The sequence below is a fragment of the Diceros bicornis genome, chromosome 24, assembly GCF_020826845.1.
Source record: "Diceros bicornis minor isolate mBicDic1 chromosome 24, mDicBic1.mat.cur, whole genome shotgun sequence".
In the NCBI taxonomy this organism is placed as follows: Eukaryota; Metazoa; Chordata; class Mammalia; order Perissodactyla; family Rhinocerotidae; genus Diceros; species Diceros bicornis.
The window spans coordinates 5,635,917-5,660,276 of record NC_080763.1 but is presented as its reverse complement, the minus strand read 5'-3'; the positions used below and the strand labels follow the sequence as shown (position 1 = coordinate 5,660,276).

Genomic DNA, 24,360 nt, shown 5'->3' with positions numbered 1-24,360 from the left:
TCCAAATCACAAGAAATTAAAATAAAATGGAGAGATGATCACTAACTTGGCAGAGTCGAGGAAGTCCAAAACGGCGCGGGGGGGGGGGGGGGGGGTATGGACCACCATCACCAAGCATAGAGAGGCAAATATACAGAAAAAGAGGAAAATGTGCAAGTCTGTGTGTGCATGCACATGTGTATCATATATGTTTTAAGAAAAGATGTTCGGGCCGGCCCCATGGCTTAGCGGTTGAGTGCGCACGCTCCGCTGCTGGCGGCCCGGGTTCAGACCCCGGGTGCGCACCGACGCATCGCTTCTCCGGCCATGCTGAGGCCGCATCCCACATACAGCAACTAGAAGGTTGTGCAGCTATGACATACAACTATCTACTGGGGCTTTGAGGGGAAAAAATAAATAAATAGAATCTTTTAAAAAAGAAAAGATGTTCCTTCTATAATATGACACTAATAGAATTGAACACAACTCAAAAAAGAACTCCTGAAAATTAAACTATATGTTTATATACGGTAATATCCAGGATTAGAACTCAGAAGAGCCTAATACTTTTTATCAGCAACAATAAAAGTTAAAACACTAAATTAATGCCTTCAAAATTCTGTTGGAAAAATTATTTCCAACCTAGAATTCTCCATGCAGTCAAACTACCAATCAAGCATGAAGGTAGAAAGAATAAAAACATTTTCAGATAAGCAAAGCCTCAACAAATGTACTTCAAGGCACACTCTTGCGAAGCTACTAAAAGATACGCTATAAATGAAGGAGGAAAGCAAAAAAGATGGCAGTGACATAGGATCTGGAAAACAGGGTAGAGAGACTAAAGAAAATCTCAGGAAGACAGCTATGGAGACAACGTAGAAAGCAACAAGTACTGGAGCAGGAAAACTGAGGACTTCAGAAGGATATCCCCAGGAAAAATGAACAGATTCTCTAGCATCTAACAGGTTGAGAGGCTGGGGGAAGGAAGAGAGTTAAGGGGAGTTTAACCATAGGTAAAACTTTAAACAATAAACTAAAGATCAAGCAAGTTAAAAACATAAAGCAATAATTAAAGAACATTGTTCACAAAGAGAATTGCAGTTTTAATATTTATCTTGGCTCAGCATTGAGTTACACAGTCATAATGATGTAAACAATGAATATTGATATAATCAAAGAGTATGCAAAACCACATCAGAAGAATGAGGGGAGCTGGGAGGAACAGTATGGGAGTATTCAGCCCTCATTTCCTGTAATAGAGAGATAACAGATGCCTATCAGGAAACAGCAGTGTAAGTATGAAAAATATGCTTCTTTAGAAATATTACAAAAACACTAAAAGCAAAAGTGACTGTTCTGGTCAGAGTGAGCTTTTACTGTTTATAGTTATACAGTTGATGGACAGTTACATATAGTTTATAGTTACAATTCTTTTGGCAAAATTCATGTGTGCTTTGTGGATGAAATATAAAATATTAATTTTAAAAGTAAGCTAATGTATCTTAACTTTATATATAAAGAAAAAGGGCTTCAAATATTTTGGGTCTATTTAGATATTGAACCAAAGGGAAATACCTAGAGGGGGTAAAAGAAATCAGAGGAAACCAAAGGTCTAAGAGCAACACTCTGTATGATCTCTCCTAGGGTGTGGAAATGTATTCTACTAGCTCATCACCTCTTCCGTGGGAGCAAGGGAGTAGTGGAGACAGTAATAATACACACAATACAAGCTCCATTATCTCCCAGATGGATTCATCACATTAAGAATAAGTAGTGAAAGTTAGTACTAAGTAGCAGTTTTAAGTAAATGACTTGGAAGGGTAATACTCGCACTGTTTTTCTCTTCACAATATAGGAAGTGAGTCTTTCCTTAGAAACAAAAAATAGAACGAAGAGGGGCCAGCTCAGTGGCATAGCGGTTAAGTGCGCGCGCTCAGCTTCAGCAGCCCAGGGTTCGCAGGTTCGGATCCCAGGCACACACCGACACACCGTTTGTCAAGCCATGCCATGGCAGTGTCCCATATAAAGTAGAGGAAGATGGGCATGAATGTTAGCCCAGGGCAATCTTCCTCAGCAAAAAAGAGAGGGGTTGGCATCGGATGTTAGCTCAGGGCTGATCTTCCTCACTAACTAACTAAATTAATTAATTAAATAAAATAAATAAATAAAACGAAGAGTTGATAACTATAGAAAGGAAACACACACAACCAGGTTCCCACTACCCTATTATGGACAATAATTTTATCTGCAACTTAACACTTCGAGAGGGCTAGGAGAGAGCTTATTTTTAAAAACCTAAGAGATGTTAAAGAAATAGATACTCTGTAAGTGTAAAAGCTATTTTTATTGAATGCCAAATTATACTTTCTTCACATATGGAGAAGGGGGAAACCCTACCCAAAATTATATACTAAATTTATGTGAATACCTCGTCCTCTTACCTTGCTGTGCTGCCTCATGCTCTGCTGTTCTCTTCCTGATATAGCTCTGAACTTCTTCCCACCTTCTTTCAGCTTCTTGTAGTTGAACCTGGAGAAAGGATAATTCAGCAAAAACACAGGATTTCAAGTAAAAGAACAAAAAAAGCGGCATCCTTTACCTTTTACTGTTGTGTCATAAAACTGCTTATTCCAACAACCAGTCTCCTATATTTTAATAAGATAGGCAGATATGCCCAGCCTGATAATGCACACAGATATTATCAGCCACAGCCATTCTACCCTCCAATATACAAGATTTACAGATTGGAGATTATTTCAGAAACTCAATATTTGTACTGGTGGATCAATGTAGCCACTACTATGTATATATCTAATCCACTCAGCTATGATCTGTTTTCCATCAATCTTCCTTCAGCTGACAGGCTTTCAAAAGACAGGATGGTATCTTTATTGCTAAATCTCCTAAGCACCTACAATTCATATTTTGAGGTACAGCACAACATTTCAATTATGACTATAATCTTTAGTGTCATTTATCTACTTACCCATATCCATAGAGAACAAACTTCTATATTTATAAATGCCAGCCATAAACACACCAGCAAGACAAATAGTAAATAAAAGAAAGGACAATTATATCAATCTCCCACAGGGACCCAAGAAAACTTCAAGAAAACAAAAATCACACTATTTTCCATATTCAATTATTCTCAAAGCCCTTTTAACCCCTACTACTCTGGAACTGGTATCAAGGTATGATTATATCAATGACCTAGACAGGAATCTGTCTAATACATTTAACTTACACAACCTGAACTACACCTTCAACAAATCCTCTCCCCAGTAAAAGGAGGAACACACAATTCTACTCATCATTCTACTCAATGTGCATATGCTATAAAGTACAAGAGAAATGAATCTACTCTCTCAATTAGCCTGAGCAATCCCATGCATCTTTTCTCAGTACGAGCATCTCATGGTACCAAGTGCCATTCCGGTGTCTTCACAAACAATGTGTGATTTTTGCACACTATGGCTCAAGTGAGAGTAACTGGAGCAGTCCTTGGTCTTGTGCTCAAGCAAAGGAAAAGCATCTATTCCAGTAATGGAAGAAAGATAGGCTCTACTGAACTTACTGAGAAATCCAAGTCATGGATGATAAGTGATGCTGAAGGTAATTTTAACCACATGATTTTTGCCTTACACATGTAGACCCGAATCTCTATTTATTAGCTGAAATTCTGTTTATACCTGTCAATCAGCTAATTTCATTTTTCGTATCTTCAAACAGTCTTTAACTTCAAACTCAAGCCCATATTCAATTCTTTCATTACCGCACAGACTTCTATATAGGCCAGGCACTAAGACCACAGGTCCCATTAAGCCTCAAACCTCATTTCTCAAACTTATATACAAATTTAGGTCACTAAATATCTACATTATTTATGAAATGATAAATAAAGGTGGAAATTCGTCACCTTCAACTGAGTAACTGCTTGCTCAGCATTCTTCTTGTGGACTTCCTCCTGCTGCAGCTTTCCTGTTTTCTCAGTCAGCTCATTCACCAACCTAGCATAATCCTGGCGCAGTTTATTTAGTTCAGCAGACTGCCTAAAAACAGCAACTGGGTTAGGAACTCTCCATTATTACAAACACATAAAGAGTAGATAAACAAAATATATTTTCTATTAGTTTTGCTGAGTTAGTAACTCCACTTACAGCCAACTGAAAAGGAGTGCTATTATAGTAACTATGTACTAATAACGAACTTTGGTTGAGTATAATCTCTGAATCATTCTGATAATTACACCAATTCTAAAACCACTATAAAACAACCAAGAAAAATGGATGACCACCCACTCATTAGCATGAATCAACAGTATCACCCTCAAATTGGTGTCTGAAATTTTATTAAAATCAACCAGGCAGTGTTTACTCTATGTAAGCATGCTACCAGTCTTCTCTAGGGCACTGTTTCTCAAAGTATGGCCCAAAGCCAACTACGTCACTATCACAAGGAATGTGTCTTAATATGCAGATTCCTGGGCTCCACAACAGAGCCATTGAATCATAATCTTTTAGTGGTAGGACTCAAGAATATGCTTTTTAACTAACACGCCAGATGCTCTTGAGAATAATTAAGTTTGAGAACTACTATTAAAGGGAATAGATGGCTTAAAACTTGTAAATTCAGTCTCATAAATTTGTAGACTATGCCACTGGTGGCACTAGTATTTATCATAAAGTTTAGCTGAAGAGGTTCTTCACACAGCAAGAGAATTGTTTTTCAAAATTAACTCATTTTAGAAAAATGTATAAAACAAAAGTCTAACCAATCACTATCAAATACCACTTTGATGATTCATGAAAATACTCTGCCATTTAATGAAAATTCTCTGCCATTCAATTAAAAATAAAGCATTTGGAAACATACTTGCTTTCCAGTTGGTTTGTAGTGTTGCTGACAGCATCTCTCAGTATGCCATTTTCCTGCTTCAAGTGAGCTATCTCTGCCTCCATCTGCTCACGAATTTGCTGAAACTAAAATTATTTTACACACACATGTAAGATTTAGAAAATGATTGCTAAAGCTAAAAGTTTCTTTTAAAAGAAACTTTATGATAAGAATGTAAAAAGCATCAATAGAACGAAGTTTCAACCACCTTTCTCAAATAAATATAAACAAATTAAAGGATAAACTACATTTTGATAGTGATGAATGCGAAGTAAATACAAGCTGCCACAGCATTCAAGAGCACAAGTAGATGCTAGGTGCTATCATATTTGAAATGCAAAATAAATACACAGAGATGTTGTTTTAGAACTAAAAGATGATTTAGAACTTCTTTCCTATCCAAAGGACTCATAGAATTAAGACTGTCTTGATCCTAGAATATGTCAATTTTATGTTAGCAATATTTTTAATGAAAGATTTTAGTAATCAAAAGTTTAAAAACTGACAATACATTCAATACATATATAGTAAGTTACAAATTGAGCCACAACCCAATAGATGGCAAATTCATTACACAAAAATGTACTTGCTAAAATATTCTGGCCTCTAATTTTTTTTCAGAATTACAGAATCAAAAGATAAAGAACCCCAAGTCTTATATTCCTATAAGGATATGTCTTACTTTAGTATGTGAAATAATCTTAATAATTTTTAGTAAATCTATGCAATTAAGAGAAATTAAAGTATATGTTTCTATTTTTCAGAGAACTTACCATATGAAATCTATATCCTGGCCTCTATAAGCAATCAAGTAAAAAAAAAAATGATGAATCACTTCAACACCTTTCACCCTCAAAAGACGTTGCTACAAGTACTTAACTAATTTTCAAATTAATAGTAAGTAGGAATTAAGAAGAAAAGATCACTTGAGGCTAGGAAAATCAGGTCTTCAATAACCTGATTAACAGGAAAGAATACTTCAAATAGCTGGGGGTTGGGAAGATGGAGGATTGGGCCAAATGAAAACATAGAAGCTTGAGGGTAAGAACCTGACAATAGATTCATTCACTTCTTTTTTGCTATTAGTGGCATTTCCATGGAAAACACTGAGACTTTAACAGTAGTGAAGAAAACTTAAAATTTTTCAGCAGACTAGCAATGTGATTAAAGTAATATTTTACAAACAATCTGGTACTAATTACATGTTAGAATGGAAATGAGAGACCTATTAAGGTGCTATAATTATGATACTATGAAACAATAAACTAAGGTGACATCTAAGAATTGAATGCACGAGTAACTAGAAATAAAGTATCTTTAAGATTTCAGAACAAACTGTAGACTGGGCAAGGGAGAGAGAAACCAAAGGGTTCAAGCCTAAAGATAATAATGCCTCAAAATATTAGAAGATAAAAACAACCTGACCAAAACGAAAGCAAGAGTTTGATTTTAGACATATGTTAAATGTGAGGTGATGACACGAGCTTCCACATTGAAGCATCAGCCAGCAGTGGAAATAATTTCAAAACATCACCTGTCTAGAAGTTCAATTAGGCGGAATATTATAAGCCCACTTGACAAGCAGACCCAAACCATGCTCTTCAATAGCCTTTTTATCTCCAAAATAAAAAGAAGAAAGAAAACAACAACAAAATCACTGGTCCAGACCTAACTGGAATCATGAAAATGGATGATACGTGTAAAAGACGGACAGTAAGAACTGAAGTTTCTAAAATGTTGAAAGGAGACAGGTAAAAGTAAAAACGAGAGACAGAAGGTCACTTCAGCCAAAACCTTAGGAGTTATCCTTCATTATCACTTCTCTCTTCCTCTCTCATCCGCTCTATTACCAAGTGCCCTATCTCTCAAAATCTTCCCCTCACTGTCAACATCTGATCTCAGGCCCTCCTTCTCTCACGTGGATTCCTGCAAAGCCTTCTAACTATCCTTTGTTCCACTCTCCACAGTGCTACCAGAGTACTAATGAAAAATATTGGTTGCTCAAACTCCTTCACTGGCTCCCCAGGTTTCACGTATACAAGGCCCTTTAAGATAGGGCCTCTATTTACTTCTCTAGATCGTCTCTTCTTCATTCCAGCCCTGATTCCCAAATATGACAACTCTCACTGCATTTCTTACAAACTGTTATCACTAGACAACCTGTATCGGAAACACAAGCAAACTCACTAAAAAGCTCAATCCTGGGCCCCAAAACAGACTCACTGAACCATCATTTCTAGAAATGGGACTAAGGAATCACACCACGTAATAACTCTTATACCTAGTGCCCATTCCTTCACTCCCTTACCTGACAAAGCCTAATTGTTTCAAAAGATTCAACACAGTCCACATATCATTTCTAACAAGTCTTCCCTATCAGTCCTTCTCTTCCCCACCTCTCATCTCCATTGTTCCAAAGCACCCAACGCTTACCTCTATGTTAATGGAGTTTTTACTTGTCAGGTTCCAGCGTCCCCACCTCTTCCCCAACTAGAAAAGTTGCTTACTTAAGGACAGGGAGCCAGTTTAGCCATTGTACCATGGCCCAGCACACAGTCTTGCACATATTAGGCACTTAAAAGTTTGCTAATTAAATGAATGCAAACATTTCATTTTGTTTTCAAAGAATAAAAATATACCTTCATCTGCATCTGTTGAGTCTCCTGATAACTGACATGTATTTTGTTTTGAAATACGTTATGTTCCTTTTCTAATGTTCCGATCCGATCTTTCATCCTTGCTATGACGACACTGCTCCTTTCTTTCTCTGTCATCATTTCCTAGAAGAGTAGACCAGAAAAGAAATTATGAAAAACTTGTTATTAAAAAAAAAACAGCACTGGGGCCTGCCCAATGGCATAGCAGTTAAGTTCGCATGCTCTGCTTCGGCAGCCCGGGATTCGCAGGTTCAGATCCCGGGCACGGACCGATGCACTGCTTGTCAACCCACGCTGTGGCGGCGGCCCATATAAAGTAGAGGAAGATGGGCATGGATGTTAGCCCAGGGCCGATCTTCCTCAGCAAAAAAAGAAGAGGACTGGCAACAGACATTATCTCAGGGCTAATCTTCCTCACCGAAAAAAAAAAAAAAAGTACTATAAGACTGTAATAATAAAACATTTTTAACATCAGCAAAAATGTCAGTAAACCAATCATGAATTCTGAAGTAAGTATTTGCTTAGAAAGCAAGATCAAACACAGTGTCTTCTGCATCTTACCTGCTCTTTCCACCTTCATAAACACTTTGCTGTTCTGTTTACTCATATTTCAAATGCACTTCCTGGTCTAAGAGTTACAGAGTTGAACTTGGAATAAATCCTACTTTCTAATTATTCTAAGAAAGAACACTGTCAAAGCAAAATCGTCAGTTGTCTATTACACACAGGCACTAGCTCTCTTTCAGGGTACAGAAAAAGGCCTAAAAAAGAATAGACTGGAAGACAAAAAAAAGAAGTCTCTTTCCTAGGGGAAGAGATAAGGATAAGATATATTTACAGCAGAATGGAAATCTGGAATAAAGGAAAGTAAAAATCAGACCTTTACTTTTTTTAAAAAATCATAGCAGAGTTTTAGTATGTTCCCAAATCAAATCTTAAAAGAGTGAGTTCATTTGGTGTCACAAGCATTATGAACTCCTAGAAAAAATATCAATGATCAAAGTACAAGAAAGCCTGCAAAGTTTTCTACAGGTATGATCAGTCCATGCCCCTTGCTCTAGGAAACTGTTTGGCAAAATTTAAGATTTTTATGTAATTGATGGTTGCCCACATGAGTTGGTTCATTTACATTTGCGAATTGTGATACTGATGTCTACAATACATTTAGGAAAAAAGCATACACATCTTAAGTGTACAGCTCGATGAATAACCACAAAGTAACCTTTTGTAATTTTTAAAACACAGTCAGAAATTTTTAAGGTATGGCCACATAAAACTATACTAAAGTTTCTAAACTTAAGAAAACATACTTATTTTAGTAACAATTTTGACTAATCTTAATCCAACCAAGTTTTTCCATTGACTTTTTTTATTTACATCAAATTCACATAAAGGTTTTGATTTTATATTCACATGAGGCCATTCTCATAATGTCATCAAGTAGCGATGTGAACAATGCAGAAATAAAGCTCATTTAATCTACTGTATTTACTTCCCAAAAGGAGAAACAAGCACTTCGGGGGAATAAGACCACATTTTCTAGAGGATTTCAATTATGTTCTCAGTCTACATAATTTTTTTTTTTGGAGATATAATTGACACAGAACATTAGTTTCAAGTGTACAACACAGTGATTCAATGTTTGCATATATTGCAAAATGATCACCGCAATAAGTCTAATTAACATCCATCACCACACAGTTACAAATTTCTTTTTCTTGGGATGAGAACTTTTAAGATCTACTCTCTTAGCAACTTTCAAATATACAACACAGTATTATTAATTATAGTCACCATGCTATACATTACATCCCCAGGACTTATTTATTTTATAGCTGGAAGTTTATATGATTTGACATGATTTTTTAAATGTCTTTTTTTTTTTTTTTTTTTTTACTTCCCAGAGTAAAATTTCTGGGGTTTGAAGCACTCATTGATTAAAAATTATAAAGATTTATCAAAACCTTCATAAATAAATTACTTATGCAAGAGTTTCATATTTATCCTATAAATTGGATTAAAACAAGATCACACCGAGTTTTCTGCTTCTATAAAGAATAATTCTAAGTCAGATCCAATTGAAACATTCTCCCAAAATCCAAACGCTTGTTATTCTAAAATCAGGATATCTATCAGCACTATTATTTTAAATTCATAATTCAACTGTAGACTATAATAACATGAAAGAGCAAAGGCCCACCACCACCAAAATTCTAAAAGAAAATGACTTTTACTGGCTATAAATTTATTACACAAAAAATTAAATCAGGAATTATGGACAATTTCCAAGTCCTTCATTGCCTCTGATTCAGAAAGTATATCCCTTCAATACAAGACTTTCTTCACCTGGGTTAACTGCTTACACCGATCCTTCATAGCAGCAGCCTCTTCCTTCACAGCAGCAAGCAACTTGTCTTTTTCTTGAAGCTGATGTACAAGTGCAGTCAATTCTCCTTTACTTGACTACCATTGAGAAATCAACACAGAATTAGTAATAGTTACATGGGCTTATGAAAATGAAGTCTCTAATATCAAGTGTTCTTAGGCCAACGCAGAGTTCGCTATTACATATGAAGTAGAACGACTGCCAAAAATACTGGTCAGTGAAATATCACTCAGAAAAGTCATGTATCAGTATATATTCTGATGCATATGATAGGATACATATCAATCAAGAAACAAATTTTTACAAAGAATTATAGTACTTCCAGCTTTAATCCCAGAGTCAAAACAGCAATCTCCCCTTCTCCTCCTAAAAGATCAAGAGGAGTACAAAATCAAAACGCAAACTGAACCAAAAGGAAACACTTACATGCAAAGTGAAAGCATAACATCAGGAAAGACTGCCAAAAGTAGTGGAGATCAAACAGAGGTGCTCAAGAACCCTGCCAGAATGTACCCCAGACCACAGAGGTGCCATGGGTGCATCGTTCTCTAAAGTTAACAGGCATATCCTGAAAAGTAAAACCAACAATCCTTCTTCTGACATCAGGAACGAGCAAATCCAGAAGGTAAGAATTTTCTTGGAAGTAGGTCTCAAGAAGCAGAAGTAGGAATAAAGAAGAAATCATACCGACAAACTTTACTCAAAGAAAGCAGCTAGCAAGTGAGGCAGAGTCGAGAGAGAGATTCTCTACAGTGAGACTCTTTATAGTCAAGTCTTTTTTCTGGGAAGAAAGGCTGAAAGAACTCATTTGCACACATAGCCCAAGGAGAACACCAGTTAGCCTGGGCCCTTCATTATCAATCTCCAGGCACAGACATGAGCCAAGAGGAACACCCTTCATTCGAAGAAGAGTACTGATCAAAGAGAAATTGTTGTGGGACTATGCAAGATACAAGAAAAAAGGAAGGAAAATAATAAGAAAAAACAAATGGAAAGTGAGGAAAAACCACCAGAGAAAGATCGTCAAAGAGCAGACAAAGATCATGATTAAAAAATATCACCATGTACAACTATGACATACAACTATCTACTGGGGCTTTGGGGAGGGAAAAAAAAAAGGCAAAAAGGAGGAAGATAGGCAACAGATGTTAGCTCAGGGCCAATCTTCCTAAAAAATAAACCATGATTTTTAAAAATCTAATATAGCAGTCATTTCTGGAAAAATAAGAGCCAAGAACAGAGCTCAGAAGAAAGAGCTTCAGAGAAAAGATAAGACCACAGAATGTGATGAAATATGAGCTGGCAAAACCCAAAGTAGAAGTAAAAGTAACACCATCTCAGAAATACAACCCAATCAGAAGCAGCAGCCAGAAAAAGACATGCTGCTGAAAATACAGTGAGAGACATAGAGTCCAGGGTGGAGAGAATTAAATAAAAAGAAGTAGAAATAAACCAAAAGCTTTATTTTTTTTTAGAACTAAAATATGAGAGATAAACACAACAGGCAAAGAAGATCCAACATATGCTTAATTGATACCCATTATTTTAAGGGACACTGAATCTCATGATTCAAAAGACACGCTTTATCCAAAAGAATATTGATAGAGGAGTCAATGCCCCAGCTATATTATCGTAAAATTACTGCTGAACTTCAAAGCTGAATCCCCCGGTGTCTGTACAGGGGGGTGGACACTGGAAAAGTCCAATAAATAATAAACACTTGGTTAATGGCCCCAAAAATGTTTTTATTGTGAGAGTGTAGTTTGATAAAAATATATGAAAAGCGTGCAAAATTCAGGCTGGTCTCAGACCTCTATCCAGCGACATGAATGTAGACAACAGCAATACCCCACCAAATTATCATTCAAGTATAAAGACAATTAAGAAGCATTTTAACTTGCCAGAATTTGGGAAATAAGATTTCCAAGAGCCCTTCTTGAAAAAATTCCAAGGAAAACAACTTCAGCCAACCAAGAGATGAATACAGAAGCTATAGCAAAAGAGCTAGTATTAAGCTTTGAACCCACCATTAAACTGTAGAATTATGACTAAACAAAATGAAAATTATAGTCACAAAACAAACATTAAATATGATAAGAATCTGATAAATGTTATAATAAACAAAAGTTGAGAAAGAAGAGAGAAGGTAGGGAAAAATTTAAGTTATATAGCATGGGGCCAAAATAGTTAATAAAGTTGAAAAATCACATAATTGAGGCAAGCATATTTAAAGACCAACACTAAGAAATTAATAATCAACTAAAACAATCAAATAAATCTTAAACATTTTCTCACTAGTAATCAGATAAACAGTCAACATTTTTGAGCAATTACTATATGCTAGGAACTCCAAGCGCTTACTATGTATTATCTAATTCTCAAAACGTGATTATCATTCCCTTTTTAGGGATGGGGAAATTGAGGCCTTAAGGTTAAGTAACTTATCTAAGGCCACAAAGCTCAAAGTGGCAGAGTCCAGATTTGAATCCAGGAAACCTGACTCTAGAGCCCGGAATCTTAACCTACACTCTAAAATATAAAATACCCGTATCTCATAGCTTAAACACAAAGGAATGTGCACACACACACACACAACATAACATCTCCTCTCTAACTCTGCAACCCCTTTAGCTTTTACTCTATTTTGCCCTTCCCATCTAAGCTTATGCAAAGTCGACACTGTCACCTTTCCTATTCATTTGTCATTTATTTATAGTCTATTACTCCAATGAAACTACTTTTACTAAGGATGTCAAATCCAGTTTTTCAATCCTGATCCCTTTCTCTCTCTAAAGCATGTCATTGTTGACTTCCCCCCCGACCCCTGAACTCTCTATCCTCCCTAAGCATCTGTGATTCCACTGTCTCCTGGTGTTTCCCCACCTTCTGCTCCTCCTTCAGTATTCTTTGTGGTGGATTTCCTTGCTCTTTAAATGCTGGTGATTCTCAGGGTTCATTCTTGAACGTCTTAGCACGCCTCACATCCTCTCTGGTCTAATATACGTCCACCATACATATTGGCGATAGTGGATTACTTTCCTAAATCACTCCCATTGCAATCTTCTTTCAACTCCAGAGAAACATACATTCAACTATGAAATGATTATACCCACTTAAATGATCCAAAGGATGCCTAAAACAACTTCCTAAAATTTTTCACAATGCTCGACTCTCTCTTCCCCTGCAAAGTATTCACAAATACCCACTGTCACCACAATCTATCCAGTTACTTAAAAGCAAAAACAAGGCTTCATTCTAGACTCCTCTTTGGCCACCATGGCTAACTGGTTAGCAAGTCCTCTAACTCCTCTATCTCTAGTCTATGCCTGTGCTAGTGCTCCTGCATTTATTTTTCCCCTTTCTCTGGAGTGGTCTTTATTAGGTGTGGGATTCATTTACATCTGGAACCTTGAAATTTATTCAAGGTTATTAAAGGTCTGACCAAGACTCAGTTTCGGTAACAAGAAAAGGGAGAAATTAAACTTCCCTAGTCTTTCCCAGAATACAGAGGACCTACAAAGGCACTGAGTTCTTGCAGATGAGAATAGAACCACTCCTTGAGAAATCTAGAAGATTTTAATTCAAAGCCAAAAGGTTCCAAGGAAAAGTTTCAAAACACTCACTCTATTTCAAAACACTACCTTTAACAGTCCCCAACTTCCTCCTTGGTCTGCCTAAAAGAGCTAGCAGGGGGACTGTGATTTACCACCCAGTCACTGGAGTTCAAAGCTCTCTTAGACAATAAAATGACTACTCTTGCCCCCATAAGCCACCACCAACATCCTTAGTCAGAAGAGAAATACTTAAAGCAATTATTTTTAATTTTAACAAGCAATAATTTCCAACAGTTAGGTAGTAACATAGTAACTTCAGCTGGAGGCTTTTCCCTGCTAGGAGCTTTTCCCAATTCCCACAAATAGCTAAAACTCTTTTATGATATATACTTACCCAATTAAAACAAAGTAAATCAAAGGACAAATTCTTCAACCAAAAATTTCAAGAAAATTCCTTGCAACAGAATAATCTGACTTTGTATCCAAAGTCACATAGACTTATCACACACACTCTGATTACCCTCAAACACCCTGTTTACTCTAGGTCATTGCTGGCGCCACATGAAGACTGTCCAACAAGCATACTACGTTGTAAAATACCATAGATTTGTAAAAGATGTTGTCAATAGGTTACTTGGTGGTATGAACAGACTTATAATGCTATGATAAATGCTATGACAAAACAATCCAGACAGTTATGAGAAAGAATAACAGGGAGAACAATTTAGAATGGGAATTCAGACAAGCCTGATGATATTTAAGTGGACATATTAAAGAAGAATTAACCAAGGGGGATTGGCGGGGAGGACGAGGGTTTGGGACAGTCCAGACAGATTAAGAAATGGTTTAGTATGCTCTAGAGAAACCAGAAAGACCTAGTATGGGTGACTGTAGTGAGGGGATGGGGAAAATGCTATGAGATAAGGCTGTAAAGACAGAGGTATTGGTCTACTAAGAAATCTGGATTATGTTCTAAATGCAAAAAGAAAGGCACCAAAGGGTTTTTAAAGCAGTGATATAACCTGATTTACCTCTGTAAAGGTCACCTTATAGATGTGTGGAAAAAACAGATTAGAGGGCTAAGAAGGAAAGCAGAAACATCAACTAGGACACAACCAAAGGTAATGAGGTGAGGGGTGATGGCTTGGACTAGGGTAGTCTTTATTTTAAGAAAAACAGAAGCCACTAAAGGTTTTAAAGCAGATAAGTGGTTAGGTGGGTGGGTGCATGTGTGTTTGGAAAAAGAACAGTTAAGTCCACCATCTAATATTGAATACTAGACATGATGTCATCTTATCTCACACAAGTAACACTTGAAAACTTGTCACCTTTCCCAGTATGACACAGTACACATGATAATATAGTGAACATGACTCAAGAGAAATTAAATATTAATTCCATGGATTGTTTTTGTTTTTTTACAAATTTTAGTCAGTCACAGCAGTGATTCTATCATCCAAATCATTTATTTTAGAGGGGTAATACTGCACACGCTTACACACACACGCACACACACACTAAACAACAACAGATTCCCAGGTTCTTCAAATGGTGCTATCTTCAGTCACAAAAACATTCCATATATGTTATCCAGAAATCACCTGACCTTGCCTTCACCACTTGCAATCAAAGCAAAGCGAGGCACACCTTAGCCAAGTGCCAAATGACTATAGTATCATATAAATCATCTTACTCAATATAAGCAATTCACTTTTGTCAAAACCTCAGACGACTCAGAAATCTGACTAAATAAGTGTATCGATTGGTACAGATACATGAAATAACTTCTGAAGGCATTCCAGAACTCTTAAATGTGACTATGTGCTTTGAGGTGTGAAGAATAGGAATAGATAATAATTTATGACTCTAGCAGAAGTCTTGCTTGGTGAACTTCTAATCACTGCTCCCAAATATGCCTATAATCAAAAATATGCTTACTTTCTTTAAAGCATCCTGTATCACACCAGACTTCTCCTTTAGCAGGTCTACAACACAAAGGGCCTCATTTTCAGAAAACATCATAGTCTTCAAGGACAGAAGAAAATCTTTAAATTTCACTTCAGCATTTTCTTTAAAAAAAAAAAAAAGAAGTTGGCATTTAAAAGACACAAGTAATAACTTCAGCAAAGGTAAGCATCAAGAATTCTTGATCCAGAAAGTCAATAACCAAGAGAAAAGAGATTTACATTTCAAGTCAAACAACGATAAATGCTCCAGTCAAGAGAGAAAAAAAAGTTTATCATCGTTAATATAATATGGAATAATTACATTAACTAAAAATTTGCTCAAGCTACAGAATACTAAAGTGCCAGTATGCTTAAAAAAAAAATCATTCAAATGTCTAGTATATGCTAGTATCTATCCTAGATATATTCACATTCTCATTTAACCTTAATACTCGTGACATATAAACCAAATTTTACAGATGAGAAAATAAGCTCGAAGATAATTGTAGACAGAAAGCTGATTTTACAAAGATCAAATATATACAAGTAATTCTGACATTTAAAAAAATCCATGCATCAAACCTCTCCTGATTCACCCCAATTCAACTGCTCTGGGGCTCTTATATTAGCACCAACTTCCCCTTCTTAAAAGCAACTGCCACCCAGCAGACCCAAAGGGGCCCAGGGCTGTTAATACTTCAGCTACATTATAAATTTAAAAAGGCAACTGTGTGCATGTGTAGGGACAAGGAGTATATGGGAACTCTCTGTACTTTCCACTTAATTTTGCTGTAAGCCTAAAAGTGCTCTAAAAAAAATAAAAGTCAATTAAAAATAATAATAAAAGGTGGTTGTGAATTAACACAGAAACATCGCAGGAGGCAATAGTAGAAGGGAAAAGATCACCAGATATCAAAATAGCCGCGGGACCTAGGCAAGTCAAATTCCAGTGTCCAACTCTACAAAGCTGAGGAGGTCGGGCTAGAAAACTACCAATAAATCTTTCACCACAAGGATTCTATTAGTTTTCTGCAATCCATTATTTCTATGAGAAAATGCACCTGACTCCATCAGAACTCAAAAATGTGTTTCTTCAATACAACAGGTTGTTGCATTCTGCATGTTACCTTTGTCTGTTTCAGTCTTCAATTTTTTAGCCCCCGTTTTCTGGATTCCTTCTACTTGGCCAGGTTTAATCAGATCAATAATCTCTCTCTTATCCACCACAGGATTTGAGTCAGCATTATCCATCAAAGGAATATAAGTAGCTGCTTGAATAAGGGGTTCATCCACCAAGACTGCAATTTAAATTCAACAAAATTTTAATTAGGGTTTTTTATAACAGAGTAATTAAACAACATGTAAGCACACTTTAATGATAAATGTAGTTATTTTCAAATCTCTAATACCAGCTCAATTTGGCTTTAAACTCCAATTTTATCATTTAACAAATCAAAACACTCTTCTAATTAAGCAGTACCAGTTTAATGTTATTTTATAGTAAATTAAATCATCTAAAAGTGTGTAGCATATCTCTTCAAATAGTATCTGAAAATTTCTTATTATAATCCTTTACATTTCAGTTAGTTCTCACTTTTATCCTGTTTTAACTAAGAATCCATTCACGTTTAATTAGTGCTTAAGGAAAACTATTAATTTTTAGTTATGTTGGCATGTTTCTGAATTCTTATTGCAATTGATAATTTTTAATTCAGTTCCTTTCACTTGCTAGGTACAAAAATCAGTGATTGTTCCTTGCAAATATCATCTCATTTCTAACAGTTATGCCTCTAATTTCCAGGCCACTTCTTACAACACTGGTTAAAATTTCCAGAACAACATTAAAAGTGGAGTAAGGAAGCCTCCTTACCTTGTTCCTAATCTTAATGAGAAGAACTCTAAGAGTCTGAACATTAAAGTCTGATGTCTGTTGGTTAGAGATACAAACTTCCACACCCACCTGGGAATCTCTCTATATTCCTTTTATAAAAACCTTTTCAGCATGTATAGTTCTTTTATTTAAAATTTACAATAAATATTTAATCTTATCAAATATTTCTGGGTAATATTTTTCTATACCTGATTGCTTGATATGTCATAATTTTATTACAAAAAATAGAACTTCATCTTTTCCTTTTCCAATTTTACTATTTTCTAGCACTAGTTGATACCACAACCCAATACTACTTGAAAATCACTGTTGAATCTATATAATTTTCATAGCTAAGTCTTCCCCGGACAATTCTGAACATATAAAAATTGCTCCATCACTTTTAATTGGATGCTTCCCATACATACATGCAATTAAAAATTGTTTAGGAAATAATTAGGAATGCAGGATAATGACAGATCTAGCTAATGTCCTCAAGCACAATCTTTAAGTGCTATTAAGAAGTACAAATATTTCAGGAATATTTTTCTTCTATAGAGACTGTATGCTATTTACATTATTTTCAAAACTCAGTTAAGAATATTTATAAATGCTTTGTCCTTTTTAAATTTCAGATAAATCTCTTCATCCCAAACTTATAGCCTGCCCATCTGTCAGAGCACCATGGGGCTCAAGAGAACTCTGGACTCGCATCAGTATTATGGTTGTCCAAGTACACATCAGGCTGGAAATTAAAGAGCACATGAGGTCTTCAGGGTCCTTGTCCTAGTGTACTTCTCTAGAATTAGTATTTATAAAATACATAGATACGCATTTCACCGTTTTCCGTCTTTTGCTTCTTTGACGAAACTTTCTTCTTTCCTGATCCACTTTCTTGTTTAGTCTCTTGATGGAGGGGCAATGATTCTTGCTTTTTTGAAGGTGCCATAAGAGGTTCCACCTTTTTATCCTGATCATCTTTATTAAAAATAAAAAAATCATCATAGCAAACAATGAACACACCAGAAAAGATTCAATTATTAATGAATAATTCCCAGACTGCTTTACCACTCAAATTTTAAACTCTGATATACAACTCGCTCACTAATAACTTATCATTCTAGCTTTCTTACTCTGCTACACCTGCTCTTTAACTTCAAGACTTCTAGTCCTTGCTCCTTCTTTTATATCCTATTTCTCAGCCACTCCTAGCCCTACTCAGCCTACAGGCATGGTCAAATCTCTATCATCTTAAAAAACAAAACCCTTCCCACCACTGTAATTCCTAGCCTCCCACACCCATTTCCTTCTTACATTGACAAAAGAATAGACTGTACTTCCTTTTCTACCAGTCATTTCTCAACTAATTGCAATCTGATTTTTATCTCCTCCACTACATCCATGAAAAGATTTACTCAGGTCCCTAGTGTCCCAAACGCCATACTCTACCAGTAATATCCTTTAACCTTTAACTTCTATTCAGCATTTCATACTATTGGTCTCTATCTCCTTAAAATTCTCTCAACTCCATTATGCTAAGTGAAATAAGCCAGCCACAAAGGGGCAAATACTGTACGATTCCACTTATATGAGGTACCCAGAGTAGTCGAATTCATAGCAACAGAAAGTAGAATGCTGGTTGCCAGGGGCTGGGGGGAAGGAGGCATGGGGAATTAGTGTTTAATGGGTACAGAGTTTCAGGAGGGAAGATGAAAAAGTTCTTGAGATGGCTGGTGGTGATGCCTGCACAAGAATGTGAATGTACATAATACACTTAAAAATGGTTAAGATGGTAAATTTTATGTATATTTTACCACAATAAAATAAATAAAATTTAAAATTCTCTCCTATCAGCTCCCATAATTCTTTTCTTACACTTGGAATGCAGCCTCCTTTGTGAGCTGCTCCTACTGAACACCTCACATGCTGATATTCCTCAGAGTTGTGTCTTCAATTTAAATACTTCCATTGGACGATCTTATCTACACCCATGACTTCAACTACTATCTTCATGCTTAAGGCTTCTGAATCTATATTCTAGCCTTAGGTCTCCATACTTACATATCCTACTACAGCCTGAATTGCATCCTATGAAAGCAGCCCCCATAGGCACCCAAAACACAGACTGAAAGCATTCTCCTCGACATACACATCCACTCTCTCTCCAGTTTTCCGTATCTTAGTGCTACCAACTACCTACCAATCAGGGGTTGGCACACTTTTTCTACAAAGGGCCAAATAGTAAATACTTTAGGCTTTGACAGACTCATAACTATTCATCTGCTGCTGCAGTGTGAAAGCCAGCCACAGATGTATGTTAACAAATGAGCGTGGCTGCATTCAAAAAAGCTTTATTTATGGACACAGAGGTCTGAATTTCATATAATTTCCACATTTAACAAAATATTATTATTCTTTTGATTTTTTTCAAACCATAAAATGTAAAAGTCATTCTTGGCTCATGGACCATAGAAAACAGGAAGCAGGCCACATTTGGCTCATAGGCTGATGTCTGCCAACCCCGACCTAACTTAGAACTTGGGAAATCAGCCATGATCCTGCCTTCTCTTTTATCTGCCATACCCTATCCAATAAGGTTAGTCATGTCATTTTTTACTTTGTAGACCTCTCTACTTTCTATTTCTTCTGTCACTACCGTAGTTCAGTCCTCCAACTTAACTTGGGAAAAAATAACCTCTTAACTAGTCCGCCTACATCAAATACTACACCATAAAACTTGTCCTCCGAAGTTCTGCCAAAGACATCTTCTAAAATATAAACCTGACCATGTAAATTAACCTGCCTGAAAATCGTCAACAATGGCTAAACTATACCATCCCAGCTCCTCAGCACTGTATACAAAAACCACAATGATCAAGCGACTGCAGATCTTTCTAGCTTTGCTTCCTAACTACTCCCTACCTCTCTCTTCATGTTTCAGCAATGCACCGTACCCTTATGCCTTTACACGATATTCTGCTAATGTGAATGAGACCCCACTACTTGCTTAGTGAAGTGATTCATCCCGGAAGACGCAGCTCCGACACTGCCTCCTCTGTAAAGCTTTTCAGCCCTGGGCCTCCTAAGTAGTAGTTGTTTTGGCCACTGTCCTTCTTCCATACTTTGTACATCTCTTACATAAGTTGCATTTTATTATTGGCTTACATGTCCTTCTCCCCCACTATGAAGTGCTTACTCCTATTTCTCTAGTATCATAGCTGGCAAAAAAATATTTAAAATCCAAGATAACTAATTTAACACTGCACAAGATACCTGAACAACTTAATGGTACACACAAGTCCTTTCATACAGAGTAAACTGCAGTTTCACACATCACCACGCCATTTCTCATGTCCTTTCCATTTGCACCAATTAACCCCCTCCTTGGAATACCCTAGCCCATCCTTCCCCAGCCACCCAAGAAAACCAGCTAGTACCTATTCATCCTTTAAGATTAATTTCAAGCATTACATGCTCTATGTGGCCCACCTTACAACTCCTACACTAGTTTAGACATACCTAGATCATTATACTAAACTTTTTGTATTATAGTAATCTATTTTACGTTTGTGGCTACACCTAGCACATGACTACCTTGAAAATGCACTATTCATCTCTGCAGTTTTAGTACCTAATATAACAACTAGAATAACACAGATGGTAACTGTTCCCAAAATGAATCAATCAAGGGTGAAAAACGATATCTGATATATCTTTTCATCTTTGACTCCTACCACACTGATTAGAAAGTACTGGTTGAAATAAGTGTAAAAGTTTCTAACTGCTTAGTGGTTTTAGTCAAATAGTTGGGTTTTATACATTTCTATTAAAGGTTTTTTCCATACCTGTTACATAAAGCTTAGTTTTAAATGCTGTTTTGTGTTCAATACTAATTACCCCTATCAGCAACTATAGTTAATGAAAGCAAACACACAGTGAAAATGATAATGATCTCAGACTCAGTATTTAACATTTTGTATGCACACCTATCTGAATTTCAAGCTCTAAAGTTTTTAAAACAAACACAATCATATGATAAAGCTGAACAGATTATAATACCGCTTCCATTCTTAGACTTCTTCTGCCCTGATTTCTTCTTTGAGGCAGCTGCTTCAGAGGGTGGGCTGGGCTGTTTAGTAACTGGGACAGGCTCTACGTTTTTGCCTGGAATCTTCGACACATCACTTTCTTTGGCGACCTGCTCTTCTAGTATAGGCTTGTGTTTCTTTTCCTTTTTCTTTCTTTCTCTAACACTACTTGAAGTTTCTACCACATTCAGTGGAACAGGTACAACTTGCTCATCTTCTACAGCCAAGGCATCAGATAATTTAAAGTCCCGGGGTACACTCTCAGAATCGGATTCATGGAGATTCCCATTCTGGATTTCCTTCTTTTTATTCTTTTTCTTTTCTGCTTTCTTTTTATCTGTTTTGGTAGGAATAAGCTTTTGTTCTCTTTTCTGTTTTGCAAGAACTTCATCATATAATGTTTCTTTCATGAAAAGCCAGAAGAAGAGGAAAATTACTGTAATAACTACTGAAGGAATAAGGACAATAAAATATGTTGACTCATAAAACTCCATGGTGCTTTTTGTTAATGTGACCTTTAAACCTAAATGTGAAAGAAAAAAAAAACCTGAGTCAGTCTTATAAAAATTAAACACACAAAACCTCTGCTCTTTCAAGTGGTGTTTCAGATCTAACCTGATCTACAAATCTAAGGAAGTTAGTTGTTTAAATCATATACCTGATTACTTTGCCATTTACAATTCAAATATAGTAGAAAAGAAGAATATGTAGTAACTAGAAAAGTTACTACATGTGTTACACAGAAGAGGTGTAACACATCCTACTATTTTTAAATCATGTGAAAAGATAGGAGGAAAAAAACTTAAGACATCCATTACTTTTTTCCTCAAATATCCACTTTTGACACTTACTTTTTTCCTTCTACTGTACAATGTTGATGAATACTACTATATGTGGAAATAAAGAGGCATTAACTATTACCAACACACTGGATATTCATTAATGGCAAAGAAAATAGAGGTGGTTCATTCCCTCATTTAAAGATTTAAGCCCCTTCACAAATTTCTAGCACCTTTATTCCAGTGACTGACAGCCTCATGATTTGGTGGGATACATCAAGGATATGAAAATAAAGTCGAAACCAAAATGTTAGGATGTATCATTTGGCATTAAAATAAATTACAAATTAGATGCTTTTCTTGATTTTTTTCAAGGCAGCCCTTACTGCAAACAAGTTATATTGCAATAACAAAGCTGGCCATCACCATGCTTTCCAAATGCTAAAAGAGGCTTTGCCTCATCAATAGCATATCAGCCTTACTCTTAGATTAACCCAATAACTACAGAAACTAAGGGTGTGATTTGACTACCCGATTTGCCTTGAATATAGGCATTATATCCCTCATCTGAAGGGTAGTCTCAGCTAAAATTAAACCTCAAAGTAAGAATGATTCTGATGTTTAGATTCGAGATATCAATATTCCTATAAACACGTATAAGCCACATAAAAGTGGCTTGTATTCTTATAACTCATCTCAAATTCGTTGTGGAAAAAAGCAAAGTGTGTAATGCAGATGAAATCAACCCCCAGGACTTGCTTAAGATAAAGCTAAACAAAGTTAAGTCAACTTTTGCACTTTAATATACAAATAAATCTGAGAATTTTACAAGTTTTTAAATTATCGGTCTGAAGTCTTAAAACCAGGTAATGATTAAAGAAACCAAATTCCCCCTAAACAGAGGAATCATTATTCTAAGAATTATTCTAGAACTTAGAAAACTTCTGCTTTAAAGTTGGATAAATCTGAGTTTATTGAATATAAGACTTCACCAGAACAATTTTAATAGGACTCATGAATTTTCCAAAACAAAATAAAGCTAGTCACAGCTGTCTGTGTTAACTGCCAAGATAGACAGACTTAGGAATCTTATATTGATAACATAATAAACTTAAGCTTATTAAACTTAACTTTGTATTTTGACTAATTTATATATCACTTTAAAATGTGGCTTATACTTTATTCAAGTTATACCAGCAATAACCTAAGTCTGAAAATAGCGAGAAATGGGACCTGTGAACAAAGTTGTTTATCATGCACACTATTAACCTTTGTGACTGAAACAGTACTTGATAACATTTCCCACTTCTATAAGCAGTTTTTTAAATGGTATTAACACAACCTTGGACTTACTAAGACAAGATTTTAACAAGTTGAAGGGGAAAAGATGCTAACAAAATACTAAAAGAAACTTTATACTTCCTTGATAATTCATGAACTATCCAGGTTTTTAATTAATTAGACATATTTTACTGTGCCTATGCGTTACTGGTCAACCAGGAATGCTTTTAAACAGCAGAGACCAAGTTTTACTTTTGTTTTTTGTTTGTTTTAACATTAACATCCATAGGCTACACAGCCTGTTCAGCTCGGAAGTTGAGAGAAAAAAAAGGACAAAACAATGAGTTAGAACTCTTCAGATTTTTGCTTTAGGGAAGAAAAGAGGCTAAGGCACTTCGTAGCAGCCACAGACACTGAAAAAACGTCAAGTCAAAGTTAGAGAGGGCTTGACGAACAGCAAGCTGCAGCCATATGCAGCCTCGGTCCTCCAGGGTCATGATGATTTTCTAGCTCCCTTTTCCAGGTCCCATATAAGCCTGGAGAAATCATGGTTCCCATCTTTGGATTTTCATGAGATCCCCTTCTCACAATTCAATTCCCCTTCATTTGAGCTCTCTTTCTGCATCTGGAGGAGCCTAACCAGAAGACCAAGACAAATTTAAAGTCAAGAAAATGTTTGGGGGGCACGCCTGGTGACACAAGCGGTTAAGTGGGCACGCTCCGGTGCGGCAGCCCGGGGTTCGCCGGTTCAGATCCCAGGCGCGCACTGACGCACTGCCTGGCAAGCCATGCTGTGGCGGCGTCCCATATAAAGTGGAGGAAGATAGGCACGGATGTTAGCCCAGGACCGGTCTTCCTCAGCAAAAAAAGAGGAGGATAGGTATCGGATGTTAGCTCAGGGCTGGTCTTCCTCACAAAAAAAAA

At 36.3% G+C, this 24,360-nt stretch overlaps 1 protein-coding gene across 10 annotated transcripts in view; it reads right to left on the bottom strand.

Moving 5' to 3' along the window:
- KTN1 (kinectin 1) overlaps positions 1-24,360 on the bottom strand; it is a 102,746-nt gene that overhangs the window by 48,476 nt on the left and 29,910 nt on the right. For 9 of the 10 annotated variants that reach the window (XM_058566984.1, XM_058566981.1, XM_058566989.1 and 6 more), the window contains 9 exons: positions 21,348-21,899; positions 18,129-18,266; positions 16,546-16,716; positions 15,411-15,541; positions 9,879-9,995; positions 7,515-7,655; positions 4,855-4,961; positions 3,899-4,031; positions 2,421-2,508 (listed from right to left, as the gene is read on the bottom strand). In XM_058566984.1, the coding sequence (XP_058422967.1) occupies positions 2,421-2,508; positions 3,899-4,031; positions 4,855-4,961; positions 7,515-7,655; positions 9,879-9,995; positions 15,411-15,541; positions 16,546-16,716; positions 18,129-18,266; positions 21,348-21,870 (1,549 nt within the window). In that variant the 5' untranslated portion in view covers positions 21,871-21,899. Of the gene's footprint in view, positions 1-2,420; positions 2,509-3,898; positions 4,032-4,854; positions 4,962-7,514; positions 7,656-9,878; positions 9,996-15,410; positions 15,542-16,545; positions 16,717-18,128; positions 18,267-21,347; positions 21,900-24,125; positions 24,343-24,360 lie in introns of all 10 variants that reach the window. The other variant, XM_058566983.1, reaches the window with a different exon arrangement.